Genomic DNA, 22,271 nt, shown 5'->3' with positions numbered 1-22,271 from the left:
TAGGTGCAGGTATGTCCCTATGGTTAAGAAGTTTGCTTCTCAACTGCATGGTTTCAAGTTCAATCCCACACCATGGTATCTTGGGCAAATGTCTTCTACTTTGGCCCCAAGCTAACCAAAGTATTGAGAGAGGATTTTATTGGAACTGAGAAACGCAGTCTTGACCTGTAGAAAAATGCAATCCTGTATTCTGCAACAATTCTAAGAAAGATTCTTGAGTTTTGGGGAGACTTGTAATAATAATGATTACAATAAATATGATTACAATAATAATACTTTCTATTAAAAGCACAAAGCCTGAAATTTGTGGGGAGGGGGACCAGTTGATTAAATTCACCCCAATGTTTCACTGGTACTTAATTTATCGACCATAAAGGATGAAAGGCAAAGTCGAACTCAGTGGAATAATAATTACAATAATAATGATGGTCACTCACATTGACTTCAACATGAGTGTTTGAAGGAAAGGTTTTTTTAAAAAAAAGAATCCAAAATAAAAGAAGCTGCATCTATTAGTGATAGATGTGTGAATGTCTTTTCAGATTCGGTACAGATTTTGTTGTGAAGTCACAATGAGGACAATCGTGATTTTGATTTTGGCTGGAATTGGACAAATGTGTCTGTTGATTGCAGGATATAATTCTTTTGTCATTGCTTCTTCCACTGATGCATCATAACACATTTTACACCACTCAGATCAATCCAGGCCATCATTTTCCCAAGATGTTAAATTAAGCCGTAGGGATTACAGTGATTGCTTCAACCGATCCTTATACATGAGGATAGGTCATCCTTTACCACAGAATCCCTCTGCTTGTTGCCCATACAAAAGAATTTTCAGAATGCAATCATCTAATATTCAAACATGTCCTGCCCATCTGCACTGAATTCTCAAAAGCATGCTTTCAGTCCTGGAGATATCACATTTTACTAAAATGTTGACATTTGATTTCTTATCTTGCTTTTTTTATTGCAGATATTGTGCACACAGCACATGCAAATGGTTTCTTTATATGTGTGTAGTAGGGAGACCATGCTTCTGCCCTGCATGAAAGTGTGCTCAAAATACAAGATTTGTATACACTTGTTTTAGTTTTCAAACTGACACCATGGTCATCCTGCTCTCAATAGAAAAGTTTTCCAAAAGCATTTGTAATCTTAGATATTTTCACATAAATTTCACCATCAAGAGTACTCTTAAAGTTTACTGTACTTCCAAAATACTTAAATGACCAGACCCACTTGAATGGCTTATTGCCAATCATCACATTTGAATCTTGAGTATGTCCTATCCAAAAATAATAATAATAATAATAATAATAATAAAGAAAAAAAGTTGATAAATATGGAGACCTGAGAATTGAAATCTCTAAGATGTGGCAGCTACAAGAGTTGAACATTGTCATTGGAGCATCAGGTTCAATACCACTCAATCTGAAAAAAACATCTGCAAACCTTAGAGATACCCTACAATCTAGATGTATCGCAAAAGTCGGCATTACTTGGAACTGCACACATATTACATAAAGTATTGTCTGTCTGAGGTCCTTGTTGTGACTTGACAAACAGTACAAACCCCCAGCAGATACAATATCTTCAATTAACAGCCTCACTATATTGTATACTGGGCAACGTCTATAATGATAATAATTATAATCCTTTCTTCTAAAGGCACAAGGCCTGAATTTTTTTCTGGGGAGGGGGGACTAGTCAATTACATGAACCCCAATGTTTCACTGGTACTTAATTTATTGACCCCAAAAGGATGAAAGGCAAAGTCGATCTCGGTGCAATTTGAACTCAGAATAATAATAACAAAAAGGTATTCCGATGAAAAAAAACAACCTACTTTTTTCTTTTTTTCTTTCTCTTTTTTCCTTTCTTCAGCAAGTTTCTCCTTCATTTTTAAGTTTTCTTCTTTTGCTTTCTCAGTGGCTTGCTGTGACTGTAATTCAGATTTAAACATTTCAAGGAAATTAAATTGAATATTTCATGGTAGAAAGACACAACAGGGCTCTGTTGAGCTCCAATGCTTGCCGGGGCATGGATTCTATGGCCAGATGCCCTTCCTCATGCCAACCATTTCACAGAGTGTGTAAACCATTTTACAGGAGTCACTACAAGAATGCTTTTGCTGTGAAGTACCTTTTGGTTAGCTGTTATTGTATTTCTCTTGTCATTTGGATGATTAAGATTTGATAAGAAGTAAAAATAAAGTAGTAGTAGTAGTAATAGCAGCAGCAGTAGCAGTAGCAGTAGTAGTAGTCGTATGGAGGCATGTGCTGTACCAGAGCATCATTGCATCCACCATTTGCTGGTGATCCCCTACTACATCTGGCAGATGACACCTTTGCACCTCTCAGGTAACAGATCTCCAACCCATGGGTCTGTTTGGGCCGTCATTACTGGTGAGGGTTTTGCAAGATCTAAGTACAAATCCTACCTCAACCTCTTGCCTCTGTTCTCTCCAGATATGGTTGTCTTCTCTGGAAGAAGCTATTCTGCTCTTTCCACATAGGTTATAACACTGTGTAACATGACTTTTGTCCTTGGGTAGCAACTATTATTTCCTATTTGCTTACTTTGCTTATCCCCAGAAAGTATGCAAAATGGCTAATATTTCCTTCAAGCTTTGTTTTTGTCACATTTATATTCAAACCCAAAGAATCCCTCCCAGCACACAGTTAAGACCACCGCTGCCGCCATCCCCACCACCACTACTTCTGCTCATGATGAGAGATGCTCATATTGTCAGCCACTAAGGGTCATGCTCAAGTGGTTAAGGTCAAGCAACAGAAGCAACTCTCTTGTACTGAGCAAAATATTTGCTATAACAATATTTCTGCTTCAGCAACTCAGTGCTGAATCTGTCTGAAATGTAATGGAAAATAGGTCGGTTTCAAAACATTGATGTCCAGGTCACAAAAGCAAAGTTTGAAGGGGAAAGTAGTCATTTCCTTTGATTCCTAGATGGAAGAAGTAAATAGGAAATAACACTTACTGACCAAAGACAAAAAAAAAATTATTACACAATGTAATTCAAATAATTTCAGAATATATCTGATAGTTATTTTACTAACGTAAACTAAGAAAGAAGAATTACAAACAAGAAGAAATATATTTACCTTCCATTGTTGAAGTTGAATCAATTTTTGCTGACGTTCTTCCTCTAATTTTTTTTGCAAAGCCAACTTCTTTGATTTATCTTCTTCATCTGGAAATATTTCCTTTGAAGATTGTTTCTCTTTCTATCAACGAAATAAACAATAATAAATCATGCAATTTTTTGGTCTTTTTAATTATCTACATAGAAACGAAGAGCAAGGCCCATTAAACCGTCTGGCAAGGGTCATTGACTCTATAAACAACTAAGAAAGTGTTAAAACAGAATAACTGGGTGACGTTGTCATGTCCCCAGACAAAAAATCTTATCAAGCAAACACAACCACAAGTGTTTCAGTTATAACTCTATTCTTTTCTACACTAGGCACAAAGCCCGATTAGATCGACCCCAGTACACAACTGGTACTTATTTCATTGACCCCGAAAGGACGAAAGGCAAAGTTAACCTCGGCGGTATTTAAACTCAGAAAGTAACGGCAGACGAAATACCGTTAAGCATTTCGCCCAGCATGCTAACGATTCTGCCAGCTCGCTGCTTTTCAGTTATAACTGTATTGTCAGAACAACTTACAAACAAAATGGGAGAGAGGCCGTCTCCTCGAAAGATTCCTTTTCTAATCCGTATATTTTATAAATGGTACTCTTCCTCCACTCTTCAACCTTAGCTTTCAACACATATTATTATTATTATTGCTGTTGTTGTTGTCGACGTCGTCATTGTTGTTGCATGTACTGAAACCTGAGATTTACAGGAAAATAAAACAACTATGTATATGACCTGATCGTTGACATTTTGCCAGATAATACAAGGGAGATAATCATCAGGTGTTTATTGGGAGTCCTTTCCCTTAGGTCATTATCTCTTTCATTTCTTCTAAAATACCCCATCCTTTTGTGTTATAAATAAAAAGAATTTTTACGTGCAGAAGTATACTTGAGAGATACTGATGATGATTGTGTCAAGATCAAATCAACGAAAAACGTGTGGTTAACGAGTTCGCTAACGAATCACGTTTGCAGATTCCATTCTGATATATTCTTGCTCTTAGGACAAGTCTTTCTGTTACAAACAGAAATCTGGTAGATGGAAACTGCACGGAATTTCAGTGTTTTTGTATGTGGGTGCGCATGCGCGAGCACGCGTGTATATGTATGTATACTCTTTTACTTGTTTCAGTCATTTGACTGTGGCCATGCTGGAGCACCACCTTTAGTCGAGCAAATCGACCCCAGGACTTATTCTTTGGAAGCTTAGTACTTATTCTATCGGTCTCTTTGCCGAACCGCTAAGTTACGGGGACGTAAACACACCAGCATCGGTTGTCAAGCGATGTTGGGGGGACAAACACAGACACTCAAACATATACACACACACACACATATATATACGACGGGCTTCTTTCAGTTTCCGTCTACCAAATCCACTCACAAGGCTTTGGTCGGTCCGAGGCTATAGTAGAAGACACTTGCCCAAGATGCCACACAGTGGGACTGAACCCGGAACCATGTGGTTGGTAAGCAAGCTACTTGAGTTTTTTTTTTTTTTTCAAGTTCTTAAAAAAAGTTCAAGTGGTCGCTAAGAAAGTGACAAGGCTTTTTGAGTTAAGAGAGTTCCTGGTGTTTGTAAATATGTGACTGAGATGGTGTGTTGGTTGAACTGTTGGTGCATACATCTAATTGCGTGCATCTATTCATCTAAACAATCTCAGATGGACACTCTTTGGAATGTCTTACACACCTTCACTGTGCCTCTAATAAACTGGATTTGGAGAATCTATGTCAGTTTCTTTTGCTTTTTCTTCGAATAACCTATTATTTTCTAGGCTTCTGTGTATATTTGTATGTACATAGCCTAATGCACCTATGATGATGGATGTATGTATGTCATTATTCAGTTAAGTTAAAGATTTCTTGCCAATAGAGAAAGAACCAGTTTCTAACCTAGATCCAAGGTTCCTTCATCGGAATTCCAACATCAACAACAGGGTATTTTTGCATGCGTATATTTATTTGTATGTTTCATGTATGTATTCTCATGCATATAGTTATATATCTAGACATCTGTATATATGTATGATGTGTGTGTGTGTAACACATGTGTGTGTGAGTCTTCCTTACATTTCACATCTGATGACTTCAACAGCAACGGCGTTCGTTTGTAACGTATACCTTTACTTGTACAACAGGTAAGGGTTGACGTCAGGAAAGGCCCCCAGTTATAGAATTCCTATTACCCCCAAGGAGTTTTTTTTTTTTTAACATTTCCCTCCTTTTTCCATACCAACGTGGAAGAAAACAGACATAAAAACAATGATAACGATGATGGTAATGATGACGCCGACGATAACGACAACGATAAGAGATGGGTGATGACGACAATGACGATGATGATAGGGTGATGATGAATGTCTACTCAGTGGAAGCCGTTTATTGTGATCACTTTAGGACAGAACCTCATCTATCCACAATAACAAGCAAATTGATAATTCATTTTAAATAAGGTGTCTGGGACCACCAGCAACGGATGACATGATTCCCTCAATCCGGTTTATAGGTGATAGGGGAGATAACTCAACTCACCAGTTTTAGCCCTTTCCACCGATTTATAGCATCTTTCTTCTCTTGGTTCAGCTGCAAATATTGTTCATACCAAACTATGTGCTGTTCTACATCTTCTGTACATCTCCCAGGGAGAGCTGGCAACACTTGCTCAAGGAAAGTTTTCTTCTTCTGTATTCAAACCATTAAATATGCAATACAATATGTAACAAAACAAATACTTCAGATTTGCGTCAGTATATATGTAATGAAATACATAGCAACATAACTCGGTGGGAGCCAGAACAATTTAGGGCGCTAGTATACTATGCGGTATACCACGTTGTCAAACAGTATAGCCAGAGTTTTCTTCCTTAGACGTTCAGTTGATAAAGGAAACCAATTTTTCCATTACATGGAAAAATTGGTTTTCTGTAAGTGAACAACAAATTAAACTGCAAGCTGAGCCTGTATGAAATTTTAGAACTAATATTTTTCTACATTAATTACATTTGACGGATATTTGTCCTCATCTTGTTTGTTGTTAACATAACATTTCGGCTGATGTACCCTCCAGCCTTCTTCAGGTGTTTTGGGGAAAGTTTGACTCTGGGTTCTCATTCCTAAGGTATTTTTCAATGTTATTATTATTATTATTGTTATTTTTATTATTCAGGTCACTGCCTGGAATCAAACTCGGAATCTTGTGGTTAACAGCCCGTGCTCTTAACCACTATGCCACATGCTTGTCAAATGTAAATAATGTACATAATTCCTCATCTCTTAAATATAGAACTATAATATTTTTCTTTGTCATGGGTATATACCCATGACTACAGCAGTGACTCTAACAGGAAAATCTAAAAAATACAATAACTGACTGGTACAATATGTGCCGCGAGGTGTGTGGAGCCATAGTTTATCATGAACGATGAGGGAAGATGGTTGGAACAAACGATAATCCTATTCAGATCGATGAAGCAAGATTTGCTGGTTGACGAAAATACAACTGAGGAAGAATGCTGAATGACGACAACGCTCCTCTCTTCGAGGACAGTGATGCAGAACATCGAAACGAAAGGAACCATGGACGTAGAATTGATGGGCTGTGAGTTTTTGGTCTCAAATAAGGCTCACTGTCAATACTTTGGTGTGGAACAGCATGACGAGAACAGTCTGATCCCAATTATTGAGAGAGAATGTGAAAAAGGTTCAGTAATTCATTCAGATGAGTGGCCCGCTTATAATAATTTAAATGCCATAGGTTATCACCACCTGACAGTGAACCATCAACGACATTATGTGGATCCAGGGACCGGAGCACACACTCAGGCCATTGAGTGATCATAGATGCTAAAACTATGATTCTGAAAAAAAAAAAAATGATCTCTGAAATATCTGAAGTTTTTTTAATGTCTAAAATATCTGGAAAGATCCGAAAGATAAGGTAGATAACCCTGTTTGACACCGTGTGAGACTGCACCCAATTTAGTATGAAAAACCATTTTGTTGTTGGCACTCCGTCGCTTACGACGTCGAAGGTTCCAGTTGATCCGATCAACGGAACAGCCTGCTCATGAAATTAACGTGCAAGTGGCTGAGCACTCCACAGACACGTGTACACTTAACGTATTTCTCGGGGATATTCAGCGTGACACAGTATGACAAGGCTGACCCTTTGAATTACAGGCACAGCAGAAACAGGAAGAAAGAGTGAGAGAAAGTTGTGGTGGAAGAGTACAGCAGGGTTCGCCACCATCCCCTGCCGGAGCCTCGTGGAGCTTTAGATGTTTTCGCTCAATAAACACTCACAACGCCTGGTCTGGGAATTGAAACCGCGATCCTATGACCACGAGTCCGCTGCCCTAATCACTGGGCCATTATGCCTCCACAATGAAAAACCATTAGAGTCTTTACTAAAGTAAATTATCGTATGAGAGGTCTTCTGTCAGCTTCTATGATGAGCATAAACCCTGGACAATGATCACTTGTTGCCAAGCAACGAAATATTTTCCCATGTGGAATGAACAAATCTTGAAGCACAGGTGGAAATAGGCCACATCTTAAGGAGGGATCCAACAACCTACATTACATGCCAGGGCCTGGCCTGGAATTCAGAAGGGAAGTGGAAGAGAGGATGCCCTAAAATAACTGGAGACAGAATACTGACACAGAGCTGAAAAAGCAGGGACCAAACTAAAAAGATACAGAAAAGACTTCTCTGAATTGAGAACGGGAGAAGAACTGTTGCACAGGGATCAAAAAGCTTAAGTTCAGAACAGCCGCTGATAAAGTAGACATATTACTTTCAAATCCTGGCACCAGGCCAGCAATTTCACAGACGTGGGTAAGTCGATTACATTAACTCCAGTGCTCAACTGGTACTTATTTTATCGACCCCAAGAGGATGAAAAGTAAAGGTGGCCTCTGCGGAATTTGAACTCAGAACGTAAAGATGGACAAAATGATGTTATATATTTTGCTAGCTCACTGCTTTATTATTATTATTATTATTAATAATAATAATAATAATAATAATAATAGCACTTTCTGTTATTGGCACAAGACCTGAAATAATGGGGGTGGAGACTAGTCGATTACATCGACCCCACTCTTTCACTGGTATTTAATTTATCGACCCCAAAAGGATGAAAGGTAAAGTCGACCTCGGTAGAATTTGAACTCAGAACATAGCAACGGGCAAAATACCGTTATGCATTTCATCCAGCGTTCTAACAATTCTGCCAGCTCACCACATCATTAATAATAGTAATAATAATAATAATAATAATAATCCTTTCTGTTACAGGCACAAGGCCTGGAAGTTTTTTGGGTGAGGGGTTTGTCAATTACATCAATCTCATTACTTGACCGGTACTTAATTATCAATCCCAAAAGGATGAAAGGCAAAGTTGACCTCAGTGGAATTTGAACTCAGAACGTATGAATGAAATGCTGCTGATCATTTTGCCAAGTGCTGTAATGATTCTGATAGTTTGCTACTTTCTAATAAAGTAGACATATTAACGTCACAGACTTAGGGGACAGGATCCCTAGAAATATGAATATACATTCGATTAAGCCCGTGACTTAACCTTGTATTTGATGCGGTAACGAAGGAAAGTTTCATGATCATAGTCGTCCCATCCACCTTGGTGGCCACCATTTTGGAGAACATATTTCTGAAAAACAAAAACAATAAAAAAAAAAAAATTGGTAAAATAGAAAAAGGAAAAAGAACTGAAAGAAAACAATTGGAATTATGGATAACAGGGAACGAAATAATGGGAAAATGCTTCAGATTTGACATTTATAATTAGGTTTCTGAATGGATGCATAGGATTCAAAGGGATCATGGAGTCAAGATGGGAAATAGTAGATTTGGATTACAAGATTATACATACACATGTGCAAGCACACACGTATACACTCATGCACACACACACTCATTACCTTCACCACCAATACCACTGCCATTATCATCATCATCATCATCATCACAACCACTGCCACCACAATCATCATCATCATCACCACCAACACTGTTTAGTGGATTAGTGCTACAGGATCGAGTGGGTCAGAGGACTGCATCACAACTGAATGTCGGTCTTAGCCTGGTTTTCTACAGCCTGGCACCCATCCTAACCCCAACCACTTCACAGAGTGTAGTGAGTGCATTTTCCATGACACCAGCACTGGTGAGGTCCGTGAGGTCACCGTATGCTGGTTCCATGTAAGACCATACAATGGACTTTCCCATCAGTTTTGACATGAGAATCTAGTCATGTCACACACCCCCACCACTTGACAATGGTTCAGCACAAGAGACCAATGGAATAATAACTACAAGACTTATAATAAATATAATTATAGGTGCAGGTGTGGCTGTGAGGTAAGAAGCTTGCTTCCCAACCACATGGTTTCAGGTTCAGTCCCACTTTGGGCAAAAATCTTCTTCAATAACCTTGGGCTGACCAAAGCCTTGTGAGAGGATTTGGTAGACAGAAACTTACAAAAGGCGGCGTGCTGGCAGAAACGTTAGCACGTCGGGCGAAATGCTAAGTGGTATTTCATCTGACTTTATGTTCAGAGTTCAAATTCCGCCGAGGTTGACTTTGCCTTTCATCCTTTCGGGGTTGATAAATTAAGTACCAGTTACGCACTGGGGTCGATGCAATCGACTTAATCCCTTTGTCTGTCCTTGTTTGTCCCCTCTATGTTTAGCCCCTTGTGGGCAATAAAGAAATAAGAAACTTAAAGAAGCTTGTCACACACACACACACACACATATATATAGAAGAGAGAGAATATTATATTAAATCTCTGAGCGAGATATAGACAGCAGCAGTATGAAACCATAACATATATTTGCCAACAGGACAGTACTAGTGATGTTTATAGCCTCAGGAAGACATCTCCTCCAGCTGGCTAATGACACATATTCTGTGTCCGACTAGTATTTGTGAGGGGAGGTCATTGCTCCCATTACTAGCCATACGTGATATATACGGCATCGAGTCTCTCGGTAGTTACTCGTCCTCTCCATGTGTTAATCACCAGATAGTGATGGAAGCTCATTCCATTCGCAAATTACTATATATTTTTCTAGTGGCTCACTGTTGCTGCTCTTGTAGAAAAGAGAGAATGTTATATTAAATCTCTGAGCGAGATATAAACAGTAGCAGTACAGAACTGTAACATATATTTGCTAACTGAGTGTGGCATCCTATACAGGACAGTGCTACTGATGTTTATAGCCCCAGGAAGACATCTCCTCCAGCTGGCTAATGACACACATTCTGCGTCTGATTTGTATTTGCTAGGGGAAGCATGTGTGTGTGTGTGTTTGTGTATGTGTTTGTCCTCCCACTACCAATATTAATGTGTTTATGTCCCTGTTTATATCTACATTCCGGCAAAAGAGACTGATAGAATAAGTACAAGGCTTATGAAGAATAAGTCTTGGGGTCGATTTCTTCGACTAAAACCCTTTAAGATAGTGCTCCAGCATGGCTGCAGTCAAATGACTGAAACAAGTAAAAGTCTAAAAGAACAAAACAATAGGAATTGATAAGACAGTGCTCTAGCATGTCCACAGTTAAATAACTGAAGCAAAAGAACAAAAAATCTAATTTTTGTTAGAATTGAATGGAAACCTTACATCAAAGTTGGCAACTTCTGGTGGTAGATCAACCATAATGTCCCTTGATGATGGTCCAGAAGTTTTACTTTGATTCTTTGAGCCAATTTCAAAATTAATCTGTACTTCACCAGACCTGGACCAACTTTCAAATTTTTTCTCAAGAGCTTGAATTTCAAGTGAAGTCAATTTTTCTTCTTTCATTAATTCCTCGTAACTGAAGAACAAATAAGACAAAAGAAGCATGGAAGAAAAAAATGTCCTAATCACTTAGTCTCAAGAAATGGCAATGCTCATGGTACTTTTTAGAGGTCTTTGGAACTATTGGGAGGAAGGTACCCTTAAACTGGAATCCTGGCCCAAATGTTTGCAACAGATTGGACTGTTAAAGACAGCCAAGGGTCACATAAAGATGTTAAACATTGACAGAGTAAGTTTTCCACCCAAGTAGACAATGGTAGGATTGAAATGAAGAATGCATTGAAAAGCCAGAATAAATATGTAAAAATTAACACTTCCTTCTCCAAGCTTAGATTCGAAACCAAATCTAAGGATTCTTGTCGCCAAAACCACCACTATCAACAGGCGTGAAAAAAGGTTTTCTTTTTCCTGTCAAAAAAATGATAAATCATCTCCTTTGACCTACCACCTCAGCCATGTTAGGCAAAGTTCAAATGGACAGGAGCTGACCTATTTAGGCACAATCTCTGCTGCAGTATGTCTGTCCTTCTAGCTGCCACGGCTGTTATAAATACCATGGTCAGCAGAGGGACAGACAAGAAAGGCTCAGGATGCAGATAGAAAGGTTTTGTCAGACTACATGGCTTAGTGGTTAGAGTGTTGGGCTCACAAACATGAGGTAGTGAGTTCAATTCTCAGACCGGGCTGTGTGTTGTTTTCTTGAGCAAAAGACACTTTATTTCACATTGCTTCAGTTCACTCAGCTGTAGAAATGAGTTGCGATGTCACTGGTGCCAAGCTGTATCGGTCTTTGCCTTTCCCTTGGATAACATCAGTGGTGTGATGAGGGGAGGCTGGTATGCATGGGCGACTACTGGTCTTCTATAAACAACCTTGCCCAGACTTGTGCCTCGGAGAAAAACTTTCTAGGTGCAATCCCATGGTCATTCATGACCAAAGGGGGTCTTTACCCATTTGGTGCTTCTGAAACTTTGCTTTTTTTCTAGGTAGGGATGTCGGCCCTACACAAACCCATTTTTACTTCTGTGAAATGGTGACCATATTAATCTGGCCTCTATCATTTGATTTGTCCATCACGCGAAGCCCTACCAGAAGCTTGCAATTTGCTGGCATAGCTCTCAGAATCATTGAGGCATGTAAGCTATCACATCACAACAAAGAATGGCCCTTGTGGTGACAGAATAAACATGACAAGGTATTTCATCCAATGCTCTGACTTTGCTCATTTACAGATTAAGGGAAAGAAAAAAAAAAGCAGAACTAAATTATTCTGTGATTAATGATTAAATAATTTTATAAATAAGCATGGCTGAGTGGTTAAGAAGCTCACTTTGCAACCGTAAGGTTTCAGGTTCAATCCCACTGCAATATGCCTCAGTTAAGTGTCTTTAACTAAATCCTTGAGTCAACCAATGCCTTATGGTGGAAACTGTGTAGAAGCCTGTGTAGGTGTACAAATACATGCACATTTGTATATGTAAGAATATATTCTTGTGTGTGTGTTTGTGTTTGTCTCCCAACACTTCTTGACAACTGTCATTGGTTGGTTTATGTCCTTGTAACTTAGCAGTTCAACAAAAGAAACGAATAGACTAAGTGTCAGACATAAAAAATAAATAATGGGTGGGGTGGTGCTCCAGCATGGCCACAGTCCAGTGACAGAAACAATTAAAAGACAGAAAATAAATAATTTAGTAATTTGTACCTTTTCCGTTGATTTTCTTTAAACTCACTAAGAGACTGTTCCGTTTCTTCCATAACATTCTTCAATTTCTCAACAACTTTGAAAAAAAAAAACAGAACCAAGAGAATAATAAATTACATTATCAAATTTTGGCACAAGGCCAGCAATTTTGGGTTTCTAGTTACCTTCTTCCAGGTATTTTTTTTAAAGGCACCATCATGTCTCAACAAATTCTTCCAACCCATGCAAACATGGAAAAGTGGATGTTAAAATGATGGTGGTGGTGATCACAATGACGTGTCAGTTAGCAGTACAACTTAATTCCACAAAGACTGGTAAAGATGACTTACATTCAGGGCTGGGCCTTATCATTTTCATCTCTTTCCTGAACTGAGATACCATGGACTGTATTTTGGCAAGATTCTGCTTCAACATATGTTCTAGAAAATATAAATGAAGAAATAGCATTTAGAGACAACTTGTTTACATTGATCTATTAAATATACCGTAAATCCTCGAGTATAATCCGCACTTTTTTCCCAAAATTTATAGGTCAAAATTTCTAGTGCGTACTATATATGAGGTTAAAAATGAAAAATATTTTCTAAGCAAAATTTTCTAAGTGATAAATATGTAAAGGCAATTTACTTAATATTTATTTTTCACTGACTGTTATTTCTTTATTTTCTGCAAACAAAGTGCACAAAAAAGCTACACGTTTGCATTATGTTATATCTATAATAATAATAAAGGACGTTACCGTATATATGTTTACAAACCAAGGACGTTATATAGACCTCCTTGACTCAAGTTAGAGAAGGGGTGCGTATTATACAGAAGGGGACAGGATGGTCAATGCAATGTGTGGATGTAGTAAACAGTATTAAGGGATGCAGAATGGCCAACAAGTGAAATGGTTCTGCATGCTACGTCGTATGGTAGTGTGTACCCCTGTCTTAACATTATGGTTGTAAATGAGCATCACTGTTATACAAGCAGTGTACTTCATTTCCAGTCATCGCAATATATATTACCGTGCTTGGAAACAGGTGAGGGTTGGTGACAGTGAGGGCATCCAGCCACAGTGAAATCTGCCACAACGAATTCCATCTGAACCATGCAAGCATGGAAAAGTTGACATTTAATAATGATGATGATGATGATGAACAGGAAGCATATAAAAAAGAGAAAATAGAAGAGGAGAAAGTGAGATTGGTTGGACGTACTTTCTGCTTTTATCTCCTCATTAGACTTCTTGTCAACTTCTTGCAGTGGCAGGAATTCTTTCCTGTTGCTAACGCGTTTCCCATAGAGGATTACATCACGTTCACGTTGTATAGTCAGGAATCTGGAAAATGAAATATAAAAGTCAGCACAAATGCAATATCGATTCTAACACAGACACTTCATAATCTCCAATACTATAATTACTGATCTGAGACTGAAAAGAAAACAAAATCAAAGACATGGCTGTTTGGTAAAGAAGCTTGCTTCCCATACATATGGTTTGGGGTTCAGTCCCACAGTGTGGTACCCTGAGCAGGTGTCTTCACTACAGATTTGGGTTGACCAAAGCCTTGTAGGTGGATTTGGTAGACGAAAATTGAAAGAGGACCATCATGTGTGTGTGTGTTTGTCCCCAACCATTGCTTGACAATTGGTGTTGGTGTGTTTACATCCCTGTGTCTTAGCAGTTCAGCCAGAGATAACAACAGAATAAGTATCAGGTTTAAAAAAAAAATTTTTTTTTTAAGTATTAGGCGCAGGAGTGGCTGTGTGGTAAGTAGCTTGCTTACCAAACACATGGTTCCGGGTTCAGTCCCACTGTGTGGTACCTTAGGTAAGTGTCTTCTACTATAGCCTCTGGCCGACCAAAGCCTTGTGAGTGGATTTGGTAGACGGAAACTGAAAGAAGCCCATCGTATATATGTGTGTGTGTATATATATATATATATATATATATTAATAAATCATAGGGCAGCAAAAAAATTTTAGAAATTTAATTTACCACCAGTGGTCCAGCGAGAATAAAAATTAGTCAATAGACTATATATATATTATTCATTTAAAATACAGAGATGCATATAATAGGACATCTAACCTGCTAGAAAGAGCAGCAAAAAACTCTATACCACAAAAATAGAGATAATTTCGAAAGAGAATGAAAAATAAAAACTTTTACCAGTCTATACTCTGTACCATGGTTTTATCTTGCTAAATAACTTGAAACTATGGTACAGAGTGTAGACTGGTAAAAGTTTTTATTTTTCATTTTTTTTTCGAAATTATCCCTATTTTTGTGGTATAGAGTTTCTTGCTGCTCTTTCTAGTGGGTTAGATGTCCTATTATAGGCATCTCTGTATTTTAAATATATATATATATATATATATATATATATATATATATATATATATATATATGTGTGTGTGTGTGTGTGTGTGTGTTTGTGTGCCCAACATCGCTTGACAACCGATGCTGGTGTGTTTTACGTAACTTAGCGGTTTGGCAAAAGAGACCGATGGAATAAGTACTAGGCTTACAAAGAATAAGTCCTGGGGTCGATTTGCTCGACTAAAGGCGGTGCTCCAGCATGGCCGCAGTCAAATGACTGAAACAAGTAAAAGAGTACAAGAAAGTAAAGAGTAGGGTCAATTCTTTCAACTGAAAGTACCTCAAGGAATGCCCCAGCATGACCGCAGTCAAATGACTGAAACACATGAAAGAAAATAAGATTAAAACCAATTGATAGGAATCAAATCCCTTAGGTATCACTTGTTGCACAACTCGATTACCAATAACATTTCTGACAAGCTGCCATTTCATCTCTTTAAATTCAACACTCAAATTTGTTTCTGTCGTTTAAAAACTATACTACTACTAGTATTATTATTTCATTTCCTCAAGGTAGTTCTTCTGTCACTTAACTCTTGCACAATAGGTTATTCTGCTAATGTCCAATGCAGCAAAGCACCCCAACTTGGTTACTCTCTTCTACTTGTTTCAGTCATTTGACTGTGGCCATGCTGGAGCACCATCTTTAGTCAAGCAAATTGACCACAGAGCTTATTCTTTGTAAGCCTAGTACATATTCTATCGGTCTATTTTGCCGGATCGCTAAGTTACAATGACGTAAACACACCACCATCGGTTGCCAAGTGATGTTGGGGGGACAAACACAGACACACAAACATATACATGCACATACAGATATATATATATATATACGACAGGCTTCTTTTAGTTTCCATCTACCAAATCCCCTCACAAGGCTTTGGACGGCCCGAGGCTATAGTAGAAGACACTTGCCCAAGGTGCTACACATGTAGTTGGTAAGCAAGCTACTTCCCACAATATCATTCATCATCATTATTTAACATCCATTTTTCCATGTATGACCAGGGTGGACCTTTGAATTAAAGCTACAATCTATGTGATGGGCTTCCACACAGTTTCCATCTCCCCTGTTTCACTCACGAGGATTGAGTCAAACAAAGGCTACAATAAAAGACGCTTGCCCAAAGTGCCAAACAGGAACTAAACCTGTGATCTAATGGTTTCTAAGCAAACTTCTGAAGCCCTGTTTTCTCTCTAAAACATACATATGCACACATGCACAAACACACACGCGTGCACACATACACACACACGTGTGCACACACACACACACACACATATATAGGCGCAGGAGTGATTGTGTGGATCGGCGCAGGAGTGGCTGTGTGGTAAGTACTTTTGCTATGGTTATTCTAATATATTCTTTAGTCATGTGAAACAAATCTTCTGTGTTTTTTCATCTTTGCTCCTTGCTTGTATATTCAACCACTTGGAATTAACAACCATACTTTCTATCTTATATATATATATATATATATATATGCATACACACTATATACATCAACACACATACACACTCACGGTCATACAGAAAGCTATGGTTCTTTTTCTTGCTGAATGAATACAAAATAAGGGATGGTAAAAATCTCAACTGATAAAACCAATTATTCCAGCCAAAGTTTACAAATAATTTGCTACTGTAGTTGTGTGCTCACATGCATACACACACACACATATGCACATTGAATAAAACCGAGCTCAAACACAGTGATAAGAGGCTCCTTTACATAATACATGTCCACAAGCTGCAGATAACATATTTCTCACCATTAATATGTATGAAAGTAAAGCTACATGCAAACATTGCATAAATTCCCATTGAGTCGAAAACATAAAAGGAAATTCCAGCTTCAGAGAAAGCAAGAGTTGGTTCCTTGACATTAGAAAACCTGTTATTTCCAAAAATGATTAGGTGAAGGCAGGCTATATGGTTAAAAGAGTTCATTTTCCAATTATGTGATCTCTGGTTCAGTCCCACTGAATGGTACCTTAGGAAAATGTCTTTTACTTCCAAGCCGACCAAAGATTTGGTAGACAGAAACTGAAAAGAAGCCTGTAATATTATCATCATCAGTATCCTTTTCATGCTTGAATGGATGGAGAGATGGATAGAGATAGGTAGATAGGTAAATAGATAGGTAGATAGACAGGTAGATAGATAGATAGATAGGTAGATGGATAAATAGATAGATAGATAGATAGAGAGAGAGAGAGAGATGGATGGATAGACGGATGGACAGATAGAAATAGATAGATAGTTAGCTACCTAGATGGATGGATGGATGGATAGATGGTTAGAAAATAAAAAAAATTCGAGAAACATAGATAAACAGAGACAGATATATAATTGTATTGAAGTTAAACTCTGTCTTAAGCCAACAGGTACACTAGGCCATCATTTACTCTCGTTTCTGAAACATTAAGTAACTGAAAGAACAAGACTTCTCTCAGGAATGAATACCAGTTTATTATTGTAAGGTCAAGTTGCTTCAGCTTTTGTTAATACACATTTTAGCCAACTAGGATGGAATAACATGAAAAGAACCGTTTCCCCATCTAAGACACAATGTGGTGTGCAATTTGGGAACAGAACCTGTGTCTTTGTTGTTATGATTCCAACACCCAAACCACAAGACCACTTGAATTCATTGAGACACATATAGACATAGTGTTAGATATAGATAGACAGACAAACAGCTAGGCAGCCATGCAGAGAGAAAGATAAGGAGGGAAACAAGGTGGTGAGCTGGCAGAAATGTTAGCACACCAGGCAAAATGCTTAGCGGTATTTCGGCTGTCTTTATGTTCTGAGTTCAAATTCTGCCGCAGTCGACAAATTAAATAACAGTTGCATACTGAAGTTGATCTAATCGATTGCCCCACCATTCCCAAAAATTTCGGGCCTTGTGCTAGAGTAGAAAAGAATATTTACATACCGTAAGACGGCGAGCTGGCAGAAACGTTAGCATGCCATTCGTCTGCCATTACGTTCTGAGTTCAAATTCTGCCGAGGTCAATTTTGCCTTTCATCCTTTCGGGGTCGATAAATTAAGAACCAGTTACGCACTGGGGTCGATGTAATCAACTTAACCCCTTTGCCTGTCCTTGTTTGTCCCCTCTATGTTTAGCCACTTGTGGGCAATGAAGAAATAAGAAACGTTAGCACACTGAGTGAAATGCTTAGCGATATTTCATCTGTCTTTATGTTCTGAGTTCAAATTCTGCCAAGATCGAATTTGCTTTTTATCCTTTTGGGGTCGATAAATTAAGCACCAGTTGCATACTGGGGTCGATCTAATTGACTGGCCCCTTCCCCAAAAATTTCAGGCCTTGTGCCTAGAGTAGAAAAGATAAAGAGGGAAACACAAAAAGAAGTAAAGATAAAAACTTACTGTGCCCGAAGCTTTTGAAGTTCTTTCTTCAGATCCACTTTCTTGCTCGCCAAAGCAGGGTTAACAGTTAGGGTCTGAAGATACACAAACACAAAAACACACATATCATCATCCTTTAACATCCGTTTTCCATGCTGACATGGGTGGGACAGTTTGACCAGAGCTGGTAAACCAGAGAGTTACACCAAGCTCCAGTCTGGTTTGATGTGGTTTCTACAGCAGGATGCACCTCCTAACACCAGCCATTTTGCAGTGTGTGCTGCGTGCATATATATATATATATATATATATATATATATATAACATATATATATATATATATATAACATATCGTATAATTATAAACAGCAAATTTTAGCCATTTCTCTGCAGACTGGAAAAACAATGAACAACCCTAATCAATTTTTGAACCTTGATGGGTTCTCATCAGAGGCATCCATATCACTTTGACAGTCTCCAGAGAAACAATTAACCAAAATGTTTATATACTCAACAAATGCAGCAGTTACTCTGTGAAGGAGTCTCTAATTTGCATACTGCATACCGAAAGTGTTTAACACTCTATAAATACCAGTCGCCTGTCAATGGGGATCTTAGTCCACACTGTATCAAGATATGATATAATATATATGTAACATATGGTGTATATATATATATATATATATATATATATATATATATATATATATATATACCATATGTTACATATATATATATATATATATGTAAATGTATGCACATTTTAACAGCTGATAACTGACTTAATTTTCATTTCTTTTTAAATTTAATTCTTTAAAAATAATTAAGGGAACCAGACTATCTTTTGACAAAGGAAATTTAACCTAAATTGCTATTGATAGTTTACAAACAAACTCAAAGTGCAAAGAAAATATCAAATTATATTCTGCTTTTTATTTTTGCTGTCAATAATAAGGAGCCTGCTTTCTTCAATTTATATATATATATTTTTTTTCTTCTCATTATATGCATTTTTAGTCAAGACATCATTGCAGAAATTTGTGTAATCATCAAATATCTTTAACAAGAAGTTCTGACAATCTAAATCACATGTTTTTAACAATGTTGTTGATTTTATTTCTGGAATGCTTTTGATAAACAGTGAATGTAATTAAATGATTGGTTTGGTTTATGAGAAGAACAGAACACAGAGTTAATTACGATAAAGGTTATGTCGAGGAAATTAACAACAGTGGTGTTATGCCTGGCGGCTATTTTGAGCCCATATTGCTTGAAGAAGGAGTATGTTTTTTTGTTAATTGCTCAATTCGTCGTAAATTGAAGTTCTTCAAGATGAATAGGCCATCATCTCAGTAAAAGCCCCCATCTATTTATAGTAATTCCTCTTTCAGATTAGTAAGCAGATATAAAACAATAATATTGCTGATCTCATCCAAATTCTGAGCTCTAACACAAACATAAAAAAAGAATGATGGAAGCTTTTTGTAATCAAAACTGCATTTTTATATTCTAAAATTAATTTGCAGCCATTATTATTATAATTTCTATTTCACCAATTGCTCTAACAAAAATGAGGCTAATGACAAAACCAACTTGAGATATAAATCCTGTAAATCTAATAAACTAACTTCAGATTTGAATTGTATAAATCTCTACATACAAATGCATAGTTATACTCTTTACTCTTTTACTTGTTTCAGTCATTTGACTGTGGCCATGCTGGAGCACGGCCTTTAGTCGAGTAAGTCGACCTCAGGACTTATTCTTTGTAAGCCTAGTACTTATTCTATCAGTCTCTTTTGCCGAACTGCTAAGATACGGGGATGTAAACATACCAGCATCAGTTGTCAAGCAATGTTGGGGGGGACAAACACAGACACACAAACATATATATATACATATATACGATGGGCTTCTTTCAGTTTCCGTCTACCAAATCCACTCACAAGGCTTTGGTCAGCCCAAGGCTATAGTAGAAGATACTTTCCCAAGGTACCATGTATGGGACTGAACCTGGAACCATGTGGTTGGTTAGCAAGCTACTTATCACGCAGCCACTCCTACATCTATAGCTATTTCAGGAGGAAACTTTTCTGTTGATTAAAAATACAAAAACTTTTTTTTTTAAATATCAATAATGTATAGGTGTAGGAGTGGCTGTGTAGTAAGAAGCTTGCTAACCAACCACATGGTTCCAGGTTTAGTCCCACTGTGTAGCACCTTGGGCAAGTGTCTTCTACTATAGCCTCAGGCCAACCAAAGCCTTGTGAGTAGATTTGGCAGACGGAAACTGAAAGAAGCCCATCATATATATATGTATATGTATGTATTTGTGTGTCTGTGTTTATCCCCACCACCATCACTTGACAATTGATATTGGTGTATTTGCGCCATCGTAACTGAGCAGTTTGGCAAAAGCGACCGAAAGAATAAGTTCTAGGCTTACAAATGCACTTCTGTCACTTTTTTACCTGGCGTTCAGTTTCTTAAGATCAACCTTCACCACTTTGTTTTATGTCTTCATTGTTCTTTCTCTTCAACTGGTTCCATTCATTTAGCATGCTCATCACTTCTTTATACAAATGAGATCTTCCATAGGCAGCATCTGCCTCTATCAGTTTTCTCTTCTCTCTACCATATTATATTTAATTCTTATCTTGCTAGGTTTTCTCACAGCTCATTTGTGCCCTATCATTCATGAACACTAACATCACATGTCTGGCTGAATAAGCTGGTTATATTTCTTGCTAACCTCTACAAAACCTCTTCATACAAGACCCATGTCTTGCTATCACATTGCATCACAATATAGATGAGCACCATATATATTGTCCTTCACTCTGAGAGCAAAATGGTCATGGTTGATATAAGGAAGAAGAAACCATGCCAGAACAAACAATAGGACTTAGCACAACCCTCTGGATTGCCAGCTCTTGTTAAACCATCCAACCTATGCCAACATGGATAACTGATATTAAATGATGATGATGATGAAAGTAGAGAGGACTCCACTGTCAACAGCAAAATGGCTATATTTGATACAAATAGTAATAAGAAGAAATCTCACATGGTGTATCCAGTTCAAACTATGAATGCACAATAGGTATAGAGGGATCAGAGCCAGGCTAACAATGAAGACAAGCATTGTATGAGACAGATGCACAGGAGCAATCAGCAGTCAGAGAATGCATGTGATAGATTCTTTCAAATGCCTGGAAGTCTTCTTAGGAGTAGCCATTGTTACCTAGGTGACTTAATTAGCAATGGAAAGCAATAGAAAGCAATGTGTCAAAAGCAAAGTAGCCAGACCAAGAATGGAATGGTAAAAGTTGGGAGAAACATTATCTCCACTGGCAACCAAAGTTTTATTTCTCAAATCGTGTTCTATTGTTTATAGAATATAAAATCATTCTATTAATACTGCTATGAAAAATCTTGAAACAACTAAGATACGATATTGTGGAATTGCTGCAGGTAGAAGTAATCACGATTCCAGATAGCTAGTGCCTGTAATTATTCACTTCTTTGACTGGAAGAATGGACGAATGAATGATAGTTTACAGCCAAACCTGATAGACTTAAAGAACACATCTAACAAGACTGCAGAGGCAATCACTAATTATAGAAGAAACTGGAGAGAAAATGGTCATTCTGGGAAATGTTTTGTAGTCATCAGAGATAACTGCATGTATATGTACATATGTACAGTATGAATAGAGGCATGTAAATGTTATTCATTTGAAATTTTATATATAACTACAAACACACACAAAGATATGTATATATATATATATATATAAATACACACACACACAAAAA

The 22,271-nt window shown here is 37.6% G+C and overlaps 1 protein-coding gene across 3 annotated transcripts in view; it reads right to left on the bottom strand.

The window, feature by feature from the left end:
• Window positions 1–22,271, bottom strand: part of LOC106874181 (coiled-coil domain-containing protein 112) — a 38,744-nt gene that overhangs the window by 6,398 nt on the left and 10,075 nt on the right. For all 3 annotated transcript variants that reach the window (XM_089360874.1, XM_089360873.1, XM_052972113.2), the window contains exons 2-10: window positions 18,474–18,547; window positions 13,913–14,034; window positions 13,037–13,126; window positions 12,708–12,783; window positions 10,823–11,018; window positions 8,757–8,843; window positions 5,704–5,853; window positions 3,126–3,248; window positions 1,850–1,945 (exon numbers count right to left, since the gene is read on the bottom strand). In XM_089360874.1, coding sequence (XP_089217000.1) covers window positions 1,850–1,945; window positions 3,126–3,248; window positions 5,704–5,853; window positions 8,757–8,843; window positions 10,823–11,018; window positions 12,708–12,783; window positions 13,037–13,121 — 813 coding nt within the window. In that variant the 5' untranslated portion in view covers window positions 13,122–13,126; window positions 13,913–14,034; window positions 18,474–18,547. The remainder of the gene's footprint in view (window positions 1–1,849; window positions 1,946–3,125; window positions 3,249–5,703; window positions 5,854–8,756; window positions 8,844–10,822; window positions 11,019–12,707; window positions 12,784–13,036; window positions 13,127–13,912; window positions 14,035–18,473; window positions 18,548–22,271) is intronic.

Source organism: Octopus bimaculoides, chromosome 12, assembly GCF_046866305.1.
Source record: "Octopus bimaculoides isolate indiv1 chromosome 12, ASM4686630v1, whole genome shotgun sequence".
NCBI classification, from domain to species: domain Eukaryota; kingdom Metazoa; phylum Mollusca; class Cephalopoda; order Octopoda; family Octopodidae; genus Octopus; species Octopus bimaculoides.
The sequence above is the reverse complement of the archived record's forward strand: the minus strand, read 5'-3'. Positions and strand labels throughout refer to the sequence as shown.